The 16,682-nt window shown below is 35.6% G+C and overlaps 1 protein-coding gene across 1 annotated transcript; it reads left to right on the top strand.

Moving 5' to 3' along the window:
• Positions 1 to 9,400: 9,400 nt before the first annotated feature.
• Positions 9,401 to 10,816, top strand: LOC132065468 (uncharacterized mitochondrial protein AtMg00810-like). Its single transcript, XM_059458884.1, has 2 exons — positions 9,401 to 9,547; positions 9,665 to 10,816. Exons 1-2 carry the CDS (start codon positions 9,401 to 9,403, stop codon positions 10,814 to 10,816), a joined length of 1,299 nt encoding a protein of 432 aa, XP_059314867.1.
• The last annotated feature ends 5,866 nt before the right edge of the window (positions 10,817 to 16,682 follow it).

Here is a 16,682-nt window from a genome sequence, read left to right as displayed (position 1 = left end):
AAAAAAAAGTTTACCAATTTTTTTTTTTTTTTTAGTGTAGCTATAGCGCAAGAAATACTACGCTATGCAAAAAAAAAAAAAATTTGGCGCGTAAAATACTGCGCTAAAGCAGTTAATGGCTCCGTCTCCGTGAACTGCTTTAGCGCAGTATTTTACTGCGCTAAAGATAGTTTTGTAACTTTTTTTTTTATTGGGGTATTTTAGTTCACTTAATTTTTTATTGAGTCATTTTGGTTTCGGACTCCGTTTAAACAGGGTTACTTACTGTTGCATTAAAAATCCATGAAACATGTGGTACATAAGCAACTATTCCTAACCATTGAATGAGAAATGAAGGAATTGGGGACTTTACCTTCACGCACGAAATTCGTGCGTGAAAGGCCCAATTTGCACTTTTGCAATTTGGTCCTTTCACGCACAAATTTAGTGCGTGAAACGTACTAATGTTTTTTTTTTTTTTGGTATTAGTTTGGTTCAACTTTTTTTTTTTTTGTGCTACAAAAGTCGCGGGTTTTAGATTTACCAATAAATATCAAAATCTTCCTTAATCCTGAAGGAAAGTGAGTCATTTACACCTTTATAATGGCTCACATGGAAAGTAAAGGATTATCATGTTCCTTAGCGTGCTATCTTGTGGGACATGTTTTATTTTCACAGTTTTTGGATCTAATAACATACTTCTGAACGCCTCATTTGCTTTAACAGACAGCATTGTGTTTGGTTGTATGCTTGTTTCAAACTAAAAAAAAAAAAAAAAGAAGCTATTTAGTTATATACACTTACATCTAAAGTTTGCTTTAGTGTACGTAAAGCTACAGAGCAATTAGGCATCTATCTTATTGTATTGTCAGTGCACAGAACTAGAATTAAAAATGTATTTCAAATTATTCTTATGTCAAATGAGAAGAAAACAATTGACATACTCAAAAGGGTGCATATGATCAGTTTTGATTATAACCTTTTATCTTCCAACTTTGTGTCGCTTTCTCTTCTTAACATATAAAAACCATGTTAATTTCTCTTTGCTACTCACCGGTATTTTCAAGTACTGCCATTTATATATTATTAACAACGTTTGTATCTAACCAAACAACGGAAAATCAGACTTCCTTGTGTATATATGAAAAATATTCAGGTTATATGTAATGTAGTGGTGTATTTGCTATATATGGAGGAAAATAAATTTTCTTCTGTTGGGTTGCTCAAATATTTTTAAAATATTTTATCTAGATAAACAAGAAAAACACGTTTCATAAGTAACATTTCATACTAACTATCTCTCCCACTTCCAAACTCAACTCCCTCCATATGCCATAGTGTTTGTTTGAATTATATATTGATGAATGATGCTTTTAGAAGAGTATTTTTTATTTATTTATCAAATACTAAAACATAAGTAAGAAAATCACTTATTTAAAAAAAAAAAAAAAAAAAATTCAAGACACATTTTTCGTAAAAGAAATTTCTCTTCGTGCCAAACACAGTACCCTAGATCTAGAATGGCCAGACCGGCCAGGAGTCCAAAGGCTAAGGAAATTCTTATAATATATGTTTGGTACTGAAATTATTTACTCTGAATATATGAGTATAAAATTTCTTGAATATATTTTAATCTTTAAATTATATGTGGATGTACGTGCAAATAATGTACCTCTACAAAAGGCAGAGACAAGTTGGAGACAGATTGCTTTGACCTTTTGGTGATTTCATGTTTATGTAGTGCGGCATCTTCCTTTTTATAATGTTAAGTATGATAAGATAGATCATGTTAACCCTTTGAGAAAGCTCCAGGAAACCTTTTCTAATAATCTTGTTTGATACGATGAAAGTTATTCTAAGTAGGCGTCTGGCCATGAAATCAAATATTTTTTACTTTATTTGGAATTTTGAATCGAGTTGACTGAAGTTGTGTTTGATTATAGTTTTTATAAAGAATATTTGGTTGTTTGAATGTACTGAAAGTGAAAATATAGTTTTAGGTGTTTCTCAAATTCTAAATATAAATTATATTTGAAATTTTCATGGTCAATCGCTGATTTCCAAATAAAGTGAAAAAATTTCCGGAAAAAAAAGGTAAAAAATTCTCATGGCCAAACGGATATATATATATATATATATATTTGTAAGGAAGTCATTTTATGATGTTCCTAAGTTTTTTTTTTTTTTTGGTTCATGGATACAACTTACTTTTCTTACAATTATTCTAATTTTAACTTCTTCAACTAATATTTAGACTTTAATCTTATAGTATTAAAAATAATTTATCAATATTCACTCTCCAATTTGCTAATGTTATTGAATGTATAGTTTTTGCCGTGGATACTTTGCATTCACCAACTAATCCAGAATAATAAAATTTTTAAGAAAATTATATTTAATAAAAATCATGTTATGAACAACGACTTCCGTCTTACCAGTTACCACACACTCGAAATGCGATACTATAATAAGATATTTAAGGGGACTTTTTGTATTTTTCATTATTGCATTAGTGACAACAGCATTTTGGGGGGGAAAAAAACTGGATGATAACTTGGACGTGACTCATTTTGTGATTTTATTATTATCCTTATCATGTGCACAGCTAGTTTTCTGATTTTATGGATATTAATAAATTCTCTTGAAATTATTGACTTCTTTTTCCTCTTTGCTTCAAGGATGGCCAACATTTATCTATACGAAGATTTATGAGATATATAAGGTATGTATTTTTCTATGTGGATATGCGTAAGAGGAATGTAACATCGATCTAGCTACGTGTGGGTGGTTTCAATATTACAGTCAAATCTCTCTAAGATAAAGATCGCCGAATCCAACGTTTTCGGTTGTTCTACACCTATAATAACATTGATATTTAAATAATATTTTGTTGTTATAGAAAAAATATGCATAAATCTAATTTTTTTAATTTTATTTCCACATCCTAAGCATAATCACATTTTGTATAACGAAGGAAAATCTTTTAATGATAGAAATATATATTCATATAATATTCTTTGTTAAATAACGTATTAAAGTATCAAAGTATTTGGTCAAGTTCTCTAGACCTATTACTGGTAATCTTAGATATTCTATTTCTATTAAGATGATTAATCATTATATTATCAAAAAAAATAAAAAAATTGTTATATAGTGGTAATTTTACAATGAGCATACTGATATAAAGATGGTTGTTGCTGTTATAGGTAAAAAACTGTTATAGAGAGGTAAAATATAACATAAAAATTGGTTCCGAGAAAAACTTGGTTTTATAGAGAGGTGATGTTACATGAGGATATCGTTATATAGAGGTCTGACTGTATCAGTACACAAAATATATATGTTTTATTTTATCGAAATACTAATTTAAGAAGTTTACGAGTTTTTCTTTGCGGAAATGAATCTGCAACAATTATAATTCGTGTTATCAGCAGTCGTGAATCTTTACGAAGCAGATGAATTCCTTTTGTCCACAGCCAAAAGATCCCTAGAAAATGCATGAAATTATTTTGGATAGCTAATCTCAGCCATCATATTATGGTGAAATTCTTATTTTTATGGTGTATTTATACATTATAATTAGGATTTAGGAGGAGGACAATCTAATGGGATAACTAGCTAACTAATATCCCTTATGGGTGGATCTGACGCAATAGTTATTTCCAACAATTTCATATGAATTAGTTGAACAATAGGAGTTTAAGTTTGCTAGAAAACTACAATATTAATACTGAACAAAAATTAAAGAAAAAAAAAAAAAAAAAAAAAAAAAAAAAAAAAACTTATCAAAATATTGTCTCGTGGCTAAGCAGCCTTGAAAAAGATCTCAGTCCGCTATTACAAGAGAATAAAGCAAATCGAGCAATTTTACCTTTAATATTAGTGACAGTGTCTTTTATTATTATTATTATTATTATTATTATTATTATTATTATTATAAATAAAAAAAATAACAAGGATTATAATTGCAATCAAATTTTAGCATTCAACGAGCATTAGAAGTGCACGTGTAATGATTCTCACTTCATATATATCAATTCAGTCTCAAGTACATGATTATCATCTTAACACCTCTAGCGTGGATGTTTGTTTTGGTACAATGAAAAAAACTAAAAAAGTTTACAGTCTTTCAAAAGCAACGCCGCTTAGGTCTGCCAGGAAAAGAAACTCCATGTCCTTGAGTGTATTTTCCAGATTATTAAATCTTCATCATGCTTTGGTCCTTCATTTGCCAGAAAATCTGCACATTGGTTGCCTCTCTCCATATGTGTTTAATAGTGACCTTGTTGTCATTCAACAAGTATCTACGGTCTTCAATAATAGCTTCGAGAGGAGAATATTGAATTTTTTTGTCCTTAATAAGCTTGACAGTGAGAAGACAGTATGTTTCTACTTCTACTTCTTGGTAACCCATTATCTTAGCTACGTTTAGCCCTTTTTTTGTGCTCCATAATTCTGTAGTGAGGTGGGACGTGGGTTTCACTTTACTTGAGTATGCTAGCAGCCAATTACCTTGATCCTCTCTAAAGATCCCTCCAAACACGGATCTCCAGTCCCTGTCTTGACAGTACCATAAGTGTTCAACTTTATCTTTCCTGCACAAGGTGGCGACCAAGCGATTAGTTTGACTTCTTTAGAAGTAGGAGCTTAACCTGGAAATAAATTCAACAATTTCTCTAGCATAACTAGTAATTTGTTTGCAGATAAGCTCAATAGGTAGACATTTCTTGTCAATCAAATTTGTATTCCGCTATTTCCATATATGTCACATAGTTGAAATACTAAGGGTGGTGTTATATGATGCAAACGAGATATCATCGATAATCTGATCAAGTCACTCAAGCATAGGCTTAAGATTCATAATATTAACGTCATTTTGTGAAAATGATATTAATATTATTCCATATTTGTTGAGACATTGTCTGATAATGTGGAGGAATCTTCTACATTAGCATCACATTGTTCATATTTCGGTGATTCAATAATCCCTCTAGTAAAACTAAGTTCATATGACATTAGTTTATTATGTCTGATAATACAAATAAAGTTCTTTAATTTTACAGGAATGCAAAGTTTCCCCAGTTTAGCCAAATAAGTGTGTTCGGGAAGCTATTGTCTCCAACAAGCAAAAATCACTTTGTAAGAAAACATGATAGCTTTCTATCGTGTGTGGAATTCAAATTGTGGTCCTAATATTTATCATAGATTACTCAATTCCACTTGATGATCAGATGTTGAATCAGTTGTCAAGAAGTTTCTAAGGGTAGAAGAACGGAGAAATAGCAATCAAGTTGTTGTATGTTAGGTCGTCTCGGAAAGAAGAACGGAAAAATGCGTAAAGAAGAAGAGTTAGAAGAAAATGATGAAAAAGAAAATTCTAGTGAAGGTAGTTGCAGATTCTCCAAGCTGACAAAATTTAAAGAGGCTACTTTAGAAAGGCTTACTGCTTAAGTAGTTATATCAAAAGTTTGAGAAGGTTGAAGATGATCTAACTAAGACAGTTGTTCTGTTGTAATTTGTGATTGGTTCAAAGGATCCTGAGAAATTTATTGAAAAATATGTAACATGTTCTTCAACCATAACATATGAGTGATTTGATCGTTAATTAATATCTTAATAACTGAGAAAAAATAAAATTTATTTAGTATGTTATTCTCGAATGATAAAATACATAATGATCATCTCAACACTTTCAACATGCATAAATATACGTCCCAACAAGAATAAATAATATTTTTACACATTAAGACGTTTCAATGCATCTAAGAGATTTATAAATAAAAAATAACAGTTGTTATAATTGCAAACAAACTTTAGCATTTAATGAGCACTAGAAGTGCACGTGTAATGACTCTCACTTCATATATATATATATATATATATATATATATATATATATATAGAGAGAGAGAGAGAGAGAGACTCAATTCCGTCTCAGGAACATGATCATCATCTTAACACCTCTAGCATGTATTTTTTTTTTTTTTTTTTTTTTGGTACAATGGAAAAAAGTAAAAAAGTTTGCAGTCTTTCAAAAGCAACGCCTCTTTTGTCTGCTAGGAGAAGAAACTCCATGTCCTTGGGCGCATTTCTGTTGAAGATAAGGATCCTGATATACAGGATATACCGGATATACACAAAGATATACAGGATATACATTAGTGTTTGTTATCCGGCTACTTGAGTTTGTAGTTGTGTTCAAACTCTTGTATGTATCTAGTTGAGTCATGATAAGGCTTAGGTAGTATTGTTTGTATTAACATAGAACTCATGTATTTCAAGTGTAGTAGGCTAAGGTCTCTATGTATCTTCACTCCTATAAATGGAGCACATGTACTCGGCTATTCTCGTCATCAATAACAAAGTATTCCCTCTGAGTAGCTTGAGAATTCTACATGGTATCAGAGCGATAGAACTCTTCTCGCTGCTTAAGTTGTAAAACCTTGAAACTATCCCTTCTCTGTCCACTCTCAATGGCTCCAAACACACCTACGACTAATACCCTCTCAACTTCATCACTGCACCACCTTATTGCCTCATGTTCCATCAAACTTAAGCCAACAAACTACTTGATATGGAGGACACAGATGTTGCAACTTATTCAGGTGATGAGATTGACATATCTCATCAAGGAAGATGCAACAAAGACCAAGATCTGTGAAGAAAAGCGGAAAAGCTAACCGAAACCAGCCTGGAGAAAGCGTAGACGATAGCGAATGAAGATTGGGAGGAGAAAGATGTTTTGCTTAGGAGTTGGATTTCAGGAACTCTGACAGAAGAAAGTATGTACCTTATAGTAGGATGCAATACTGCTAAAGAGATGTGGGAGTGCTTGGAGGAAGCCTATCTCCAAGCAACCAAAGATAAGGAGTTTCAACTTAAACAACAGTTGCAGAATGTTAAGTTGGGAACAACAGGTTGATGATTACATTAAAGAGTTCAAAGGCATCTGTGATGGACTTGCAGCTATACACAAGCCTGTTAATGAAGACAACAAAGTGATTAATTTTGCTAGAGGATTAGGCCTCAAGTACAAGACTTTCAGAACTGTCATGTTAGGTAAGGCACCCTATCCTACTCTAAATCAATTTGTCAATGCACTCAGGGGATTTGACATGAGCGAGGATGAAGAAGAAGTGCCTCAACAGAACTTTAACATGGCATTCTCTGCTCAAAGAGGTAGAGGAAGAGGAAACTACACTCAAAGAGGCAGAGGAAACAACAACTTCAACTCAAAGGGAAGAGGTTTCAGGCCTGCTGGCCAAGGAAACAATAATCAAAGTAATCAGAACAACTCAGGTGGAACTCAGAACAAAGGGAAAGGTGCTTCTGAGTCATGCCAGATTTGTGGTAGAAACAACCACCTTTGCTTTAAAGTGTTTTTACAGGTGGGATTACTCATATCAAGCAGCAGATGAATTGCCACAAGCACTGAGTGCTATGAATCTGCAGAACTCAACCAATACAGATGATGCAATGTATATAGACTCAGGTGCAACTAGTCATTTGACTAATAACTCAGGTAATCAATGAACTTAAGAGTTATGATAGTTCTGATAAGATTATTGTTGGAAATGGTTCTAAGTTAGATATTACTCATATTGGAAACACAATTAGAGCAGGACTGAAACTAAAGGAAGTTCTTGTAGTTCCTAAGATCAATAAGAACTTACTTTCAGTCAGTAAAATTGCAAAGGATAATTCATGCACTCTTGAATTTGATGAGTCTCATTTTGTTGTTAAGGACAAGAAGACAAGGAGTCTACTGGCCAAGGGAACTAAAAAGGAAGGCTTATATGCATTGGAGGATAACAACTTGTGTGCCTTAACTGCTACACAAGATCTGAAGAAATCGTACACTATTTGGCATAGTAGATTAGGACACCCTAGTTTAAAGTCTTTACAAGTTTTAAGTAGAAATAGTTGCATTGATGTTAGTAGTTGGAATAAAGTGCCTAGTGTTTGTTCTAGTTGTCAGTTGGGAAAGAGTTGTAAACTACCATTTGGTTTGAGAAATAAAATTGAGAAAGACCCTTTGTTAAAAATTCATTGTGATACGGGGTCTGCTCCACTTGAATCATCTCAGCATATGAGATATTATGTGGTGTTTGTGGATGATCATACAAGATATTCATGGATTTATCCTCTGAGAAAGAAATCAGAATTTTTTGGCATTTTTCTCAAATTCCAGAAAATGGTAGAAAGGCAGTTTTCAAAGGTCATAAAAATTTTTCAGTGTGATGGAGGTGGTGAGTTCATAAAAACTGAATTCATTAAACATTTGGAAGATTGTGACATCATCAGACATATTTCTTGTCCTAACACACCAGAACAAAATGGAATTGCTGAACGAAAACACAAGCATATAGTTGAAACTGGACTAACTTTACTATTTCATGCCAAGTTGCCTTTGTTCCTATGGGTAGAAGCATTCTTAACAGCAGTGTTTCTCATAAATAGATTGCCTTCATCAGTATTGAAAATGGAAACACCTTTTGTTAAGTTGTTTGGTGCTCAACCCGACTATAACAGGTCTAAAAGTGTTTGGATGTAGGTGTTTTCCATACCTAAATGGCAAAAGACAAAGTTCAGTCTAAAAACTTATCCTTATGTATTCATAGGTTACAGCAGTTTGCATAAGGGATATAGGTGCTATCATCTTTCAACAAGAAGAGTATATGTTTCTAGGCATGTGATATTTGATGAGTCTCTACTGCCTTATGTCCACTCAGATCAAAGGCAGGCAACACCTGATGTTTCAACACACTTATCCACTTTTACTGAATTTTTCTCTAAGTTACAGGTACAATTCAGGAGAAGTACTGCCTAGTGATTATGATGATCGTGGTGATCATGACTTTGCAACTACTGATAGTATCACTTCAGGGGAAGTAGTGCCTACTGATGGTACAACTACTGATGACACTCAACATAACATGTTGCAGTCTACTCAACAGCAAAAGATGTTACAGCAACTAATCTTGATCATGCTTCAAATGCAGAAGTTCCAGATGATCATAATGACTCTGATGATCACATTGAGTCTGACACTTTGAGTCTGATGATCACTCTGATGATCACATTGAGTCAAGTGCAGCACAGGAAAATACTGTTTCTGTCAATAATCCTCAAGGTATACAGTTGGAAGTGGATTTCTCAAAGTGGTTCAATCCTGCTAGTCAACATCAAGAAGTAACAAGTGCTGCTCCAGATCATGTCCTAGACTCAACCAATACAGCTCCAGCAGTGTCAGTTGCAGATCCTACAACTGATGGTGAGCAAGGCCATCACATGATGACAAGGTACAAGTCTAAGAATGTCCCTATAACACATGTTTCTCTTACTGCTAGCAGAATAGAGACATACAAGGAACCAAAGAAATATTAAGCAAGCTTTGAAGAGTCCACACTGGCTTCAAGCAATGCAAGAGGAGATTGAGGCTTTACATAACAACAAGACTTGGATACTGGTGCCTAAAACAGCAGGGATGAACATAGTTGGCTCAAAATGGGTGTTCAAAACCAAGTTGAAGGCAGATGGAACCATAGACAGACATAAAGCAAGACTAGTTGCTAGAGGCTTTTCTTAGCTTGAAGGAATTAATTTTGAGGAAACTTTTAGCCCTGTGATTAAAGCCACTACCATAAGAGTTGTGTTGTCAGTTGCAGTCAGCTCAAATTGGCAGATCAAGCAGCTAGATGTCAAAAATGCCTTTCTACATGGTCATTTACAAGTCCTAAAGAAAGCACTGTATGGCCTCAAACAGGCACCTAGAGCCTGGTTTGACGGATTCAGCCTACATTTACTTCATCTAGGATTCATTTGCAGCAAGGCAGACTCTTCCTTGTTTATCCTACATTGCAAAAGAAGCACAATTTTGCTTTTGCTGTATGTAGATGATATCATAATAACAGGAAGTAATTCTGAGCATGTCTCAGAGATTATCGTCACACTAGGCAAAGAGTTTGCAATGAAAGATCTTGGTCCTCTCCATTTTTTCTTAGGCATTGAAGTCAAGCAGTTCTCAGGAGGAATTCACTTGAGTCAAAGCAAGTATGCTGCTGAACTTCTACATAAGACTGACATGACACTGGCCAAAGCAGTGCATACACCTCTGGCTCAGAAACATGGATTACAAGAAGCAACAGGCAGTCCTGTTGATGTCTCTTTGTATAGAAGCATTGTTGGGAGTCTCCAGTATTTAACACTCACCAGGCCTGATATCACTCATGCAGTCAACTTGGCTAGTCAGTTTATGCAGAGTCCTAATAGTGAGCATCTTCTAGGTGTCAAAAGAATCCTCAGATATGTCAAAGGAACTCTGCAGCATGGTCTCAGGATTATCTCACAGTCTTCTTGCAGGTTATATGGTTATTCAGATGCAGATTGGGGAGGTTGTCCAACTACTAGGAGATCAACTACAGGTTACAGCATCTATCTTGGAGCAAACTGCATTTCTTGGGCATCCAAGAAGCAATCTACAGTAGCAAGATCAAGTGTTGAAGCTGAATATAGAGCTTTAGCATCTACTGCAGCTGAGATGACATGGATCACCTACATTCTTCATGATATTGGCGTGTACATTAAAAGAGTCCCTATATTGTACTGTGATAACTTGAGTGCTCTATATATGACTGTTAATCCTGTGATGCATGCAAGGACTAAACATGTTGAAATGGACTACCACTTTGTTAGGGAAAAGGTGGCTAGAGGACAATTGCTAACACAGTTTGTAAGGTCAAAGGATCAACTAGCTGATATACACACTAAGGCCTTGACAAAGCAAGTGTTTCTTGGTTTTAAGCAAGCTAGGAGTGGCAGTTCCTCCATCCACTAGCTTGAGGGGAAGTGTTGAAGATAAGGATCCTGATATACAGGATATACCGGATATACACAAAGATATACAGGATATACCGGATATACATTAGTGTTTGTTATCCGGCTACTTGAGTTGTAGTTGTGTTCAAACTCTTGTATGTATCTAGTTGAGTCATGATAAGGCTTAGGTAGTATTGTTTGTATTAACATAGAACTCATGTATTTCAAGTGTAGTAGGCTAAGGTCTCTATGTATCTTCACTCCTATAAATGGAGCACATGTACTCGGCTATTCTCATCATCAATAACAAAGTATTCCCTCTGAGTAGCTTGAGAATTCTACAATTTCCCCAAATTATCAAATCTTCATTGTGCTTGTATTCTTCATTTGTCAGAAAATCGGCACATTGGTTTGCCTCTTTCCAGATGTGTTTAATAGTGGCCTTGTTGACATTCAACAAGTATCTACAGTATTCAATAGTGTCCCTAAGAGGATGATGTTGAATATCTCCGTCCTTAATATGCTTGATAGCAAGAAGACAGTTTGTTTCTACCTTTACCTCTTGGTAACCCATTATCTTAGCTACGTTTAGCTCTTTTTTCATGCTCTATAATTATGTAGTGAGGTTGGACGTGGGTTTCACCTTACCTGTGTATTCCAACAACCATTTACATCAATCATCACTAAAGATCCTTCCAAATACGACGTCTTCAGTCCCAATCTTGACACTACCATCAGTGTTCAACTTTATCTTTCCTGCAAAAAGTTGAAACCAAACGATTAGTTTGGCTTCTTTTAAAAGTAGGAACTTGACCTGGGAATAGTTCAACAATTTTTACTAATAATTTTAATAGGTAGACATTTCTTTTCAATCAAATTAGTATTTCTCTCTTTCCATATAGGCCACATAATTGAAATTACACGGGTGGTGTTATACTATGCAGACGAGATATCATTGATAATCTGATCAGGCCACTCAAGCATAGGCTTAGCATTCATAATATTAATATCATTTTGTGAAATGAAGTGCTTCCATATTTGTTGATACTTTCGACATTCTCTGATAATGTGCGAGGTATCCTTTGCATTAGCATCAAATTGTTCACATTTCAGTGATTCAATAATCCCTCTAGTAAAACGAAGTTCATTTGACATAAGTTTATTATGTCTTATAATACAAATAAAATGCTTTAAGTTTTAAGGAATGTAAACTTTTCATAGTTTAGCCCAAATAAATGTGCTCAGGAAGTTATTATCTCCAATAGGCAAAAACCACTTTGTAAGAAAGCATGATAGTTTTCTATCCTGTGTGAAATTCAAATCGTGGTCCGAATCTTTATCATAGATTAGTCAATTCTACTTGATGATCCGGATGTTGAATAGGCTGTCAAGAAGTTTCTAAGGGTAGAAGAGCAAAAAAAACAACAATCAAGTTGTTGTATGCTAGGTCATCTCGGAAATAAGAAAGGAAAAATGCATAAAAGAGAAGAGTTAGAAGAAAATGATGAAAAAGAAAATTCTAGTGAAGGTAGTTGCAGATTGTAACACTCCATGAATATGGATTAGGTGTGAATATATTAAATGAGTATTAATGTGAAATTTTAGCCATATGAAGCCTTATCGATATGAGTTTGGGTGGAACTAGTTGCTTCGGAATCAAAACGAATAGTGAGGTGCATAAAATTCAGTAGAATCGACTAAGTTTACGGTAGGTCTTCCTTCCAACAAGTTTACGTGAAAATCCGTTGGGAATTTAAGAAAACTTAAAACATGAAAGTTGTATTCCTTTGAAATACCTTTTCAACGATATATGGTGAAGCTAAAAAGGACATATGAGTAAAAAGTTATGACCATTTTACTAACTTGCAACAGGCTGCGGCGCAACCTGCGTTTCGTAGGTTCAGTCTACGGCGCAACCTGCGTTTCGCAGTTTGAACACCAAAAATCATATTTTACTATCACAATCTGCGTTTGGTCAGCGTCCAGCAGGTCACACCTGCATTTTGCAGGTCGTGCTTGGCTATAAAGGTACAGAGCGTGAAATTTTCAAAAATTATTCACTCCACTTCCTTTTTTGCCGACTTTTTGAGGAGGAAAGGCCCTATAACCTCCCCAAACCTCCTAAGGTGAGTTCTTCCTCAAACCCCCAAGTATTATTCCATCATATTAAAAAAAAAAAGTAACACCCATATACGGATTATTAACAATATTCTACTTTACAATCCTAAGGTTCTCAAGAAAACCCTTCTCAAGGATTCAAGTTCTTACTTTTGGGATTCTTCTCCAAAGTTGGTTTCTTCTCTGAGTGTTTTGGAGCGATTAAGGTATTTAAAACTTTCCTATTCCAATCGATTATAGCTTTGAATTGGTGATTATGGACACTAAGTTTTTGAGAGATAAGTTAATGGATTAGATAGTAAGAAATGTATGTATGGTTTATATTGTTGACTTAGGGTTATTATAATCATATGGGGGGTTGAAGAATGATGTTAATTCTATCTATTTGAGATTGTAGAATCACCTAGAATCAAGAGGTTGGGTAATTGGATGAAGAAACACCATTAATGAAGGTTGTGGAGCTTTATGCCCACCAAGTGTTTGATAAAATGCGTAGATTAAAAAAGCATGAGTATCCTTGCTAATATTGATTCCCCTTGACTTGTATTGCTATAGATTAAAGTTTAAAGGGGTGACGAACGTTGTATTCTTCTTAAAGGTTGGAGTTAAGGCATGTGAGGCTAACTCTCTACGTTTGGGTATGTTAATGTTCTCCCTACACCACGTTCTTTTACAACATTACGAATTGCCTCAGAAATATAGTCAAGCTTAGTTCCTTGAATAGTTACAGAGCTTCTATTCTCTAGTTACATAATTCGTTCATGACTTTCATTCCGAATATTGTGACTTAGTACGTAATTAATATATACTTGTGTTTGATACTCATGAATCTCAATCTAGATTACTCAGAATGTTTATAAATAGTTAGGGCTCTAAGTCTCATAATCAGTTCATGAATACATGTCTCAGTAAATCATTGCTCAGTATGTTAGTGTTGTATCTTTTAGCATGATTCTTAGTTCTTTTATATAAATTGTTTTAATGTTGAACACGTGTGTTTTTTAGCCTAAGGCCACAGATATGTATACATATACTTGGGCCCGAGGCCACAGATTTGTGCACATATACTGGGCCTAAGGCCACATATTATGATTTAAGTTAAACAGGTGATTTTCCATTCGGAATAGGAAGTATTCGTATCTTTACTTCTTTTATTCACTTCAGTTATCAGTTATTAGTTGAGTTTCAGTACTAACAGTTCTTTCTTTCAGTTGCTTTACATACAGTGCAATTCAAATGTACTGACGTCCCTTTTTCCCGGGGCTTGCATTTTGCGATGCAGGTAACGATTTACAGGACGACGAATCTGCTCGCTAGGATTTCTAGTATCAGCTGATTAATGAGCCCCAATATTTCGCGACATTGTCATTATTTCTGATCTTTCGATTTACGTACATTTAGGCCTTGTCCCCGACAATGATGTTGTTTTCGACTTCATTAGAGGTGTCATAGACTTGAGTGACAGTTAGCCATAGTCGCAGGCTTTTCATGTTAAGCCATGTTGGCTATAATTTATGCTTCAGACTTATATTAGTGTTTTCGCATTTTGATTTTTATCATTCAGACTTTCAGTATATTAGCATGTGTTAGTTTATTTTTCGCATTCAGTATGTTGTGATATCACATGTTAATTCAGCAGCCAGTTGATTCGCTCGGTCACACGCAGTCAGGCACCGGATGCCGTGTTACGTCCAGGCCCAGGTTCGGGACGTGATAAAGCTTGGTATCAGAGCACTAGGTTTAAGTGTCCTAGGGAGTCTATGAAGCCGTGTCCAGTGGAGTTTCTTTTATTTGTGTGTGCCGGCCTCAAGTATAAATGGTGAACTACCAAGACATTCAGGATTGCCTCACTTCTTTCTTATTCTAGAACGTGCAAATAGAGCTATGACTTCAGGAACTCTTCTAACTCGTGTGCGTTACGTATTTTAGAAAATGCCTCCCAATAGAAAGTACAATAAGAGAACTTCAGCCACTGGCCAGAGGGTTAATATCGAGATCAAGCCAAGAGGTGAACCTCGAAGCCCGTAGAGCCGCATCAAGTTCGGACCCCCAATTGCACCCCCACCGCACTGAGTGCCTACGGAGGTCCCAGTTACTCCGCCGCCCACTGCTTTAGATATGGATGTCAGGGGAGCTATCCAGTTGCTCACCCAAATTGTTGCTACTCAGGCTCAGAGGCAGGGGATAGGTGCTAATGATAGGATGGCTAGTTCCAGATGCATGGAGTTCCTCAACATGAAACCTCCAGTTTTCAAAGGATCCAAAAAGGGTGAGGATCCGCAAAATTTCATTGATGAGGTTCAGAAGATATTTCGAGTGATGCATGCTACAGACATATAGGCAGCAGAGCTTGCTGCGTACCAGCTGAAGGATGTTAGTAACACCTGGTATGAAATATGGGAAGAGTCCCGAAGGGAAGATACGGCTCCTGCGACTTGGAAGGAGTTACAGACGCGTTTATTGAGCATTTTCTACCCATTGAGGTCTTGGAAGATAAGGCTTTAGAGTTTGAGAGACTTAAACAGAATGAGATGAGTGTGAACGAGTACTACCTCAGGTTCGTCGCTCTGGCCAAGTATGCTCCGGACATGGTGGGCAATATGAGGGCCATAGTTAGGCGGTTTGTGTTGGGGCTTTCAGACCGTTTATTTATTGATACTAATATAGCTGCTCAGAACAATGACATCACCATCACTAAGACGATTGCCTTTGTTCAAAAGGAACGAAGACAGGCTGAAGGAGGAAGAATAGCTACAGTAAGAGAAGGACAGGGAATTCAGCAAAAGAGTTAAGTCTACTATAAATTTCAGCCATGGGGGATCTCAAGGAAGTGGTAATCGCTAGTTCATTAAGAAATCAAAATCAAGACATGCTCCCTCTTCAGCTAGTGCACCAGTACAGAGGTCCAATTTTAGTAATGTAACAACCCGTTTGCTCGTTTAGGCTTTTTGACCTTTTTACCCCTGATGAGCCTTCCCTTCAATCTGTTAGAGCATGTTTGACTCGTGGGGATGGGTAGTGCGGTTCCTTAGGCGATCCGAATTGGTTTTGAGGGAATTAGAGGCTTAAAGTGAAAAAAAACGTTGACCAATAGTTGACCTTTGGGTAAACGAACCTTTTTAGGAAGTCCATCAATTCCATGAGGTTCGGAGAGTCATTTATAACTTGGTTGGGCAATTGGTTCGGTTCCCGAGCCACTCGGGAGCATTTTGGGTCCTTGGTTGGAAACCTAAGTTGGGGGTTGACCCAGTCAAAATGACCTCCGTTGGGAATTCCGAGGGCACGGGTGGTTTCACAGCGTATTTTTGTGTTGATATGCATATTAGGTTTGTATCCAAGGGGTTGATAACGTCCAAATCCACTCCTCAAAGAGAAAGTGTTCATAGTCGTCGCAATATAATTTACCCAACTATGAGTCGAGGTCGATCCCACATAGAACAATATAAAGGCGATTAAGAAAGTTAAGGATTTATCACCAACTACGCTAAGACAAACACATTTTCAATATTTGGTTTTTGATTTAAAAACTAACAAAGATAAAATTAACCTAGAAAGCAAGTAAAATGATCAATGGCCACAAGCATGGATACAAGGGAAATAACTCAAGTAACGATCCAATGTATTTTATAATTAAGAGCGAGTTTATGTTAATAGATAATGATTTCTAAAATTTCATTGAAAGTCTTCCAACCAAATCAATGAATTTCACTCTAAGCTCTTCCAAGCCTTAGAGTGTGTAGTTAAGCACAACCAATTTAACCTCAAGT

The sequence above is a fragment of the Lycium ferocissimum genome, chromosome 1 (genome assembly GCF_029784015.1).
Source record: "Lycium ferocissimum isolate CSIRO_LF1 chromosome 1, AGI_CSIRO_Lferr_CH_V1, whole genome shotgun sequence".
Taxonomy (NCBI): domain Eukaryota; kingdom Viridiplantae; phylum Streptophyta; class Magnoliopsida; order Solanales; family Solanaceae; genus Lycium; species Lycium ferocissimum.
The sequence above is the reverse complement of the archived record's forward strand: the minus strand, read 5'-3'. Positions and strand labels throughout refer to the sequence as shown.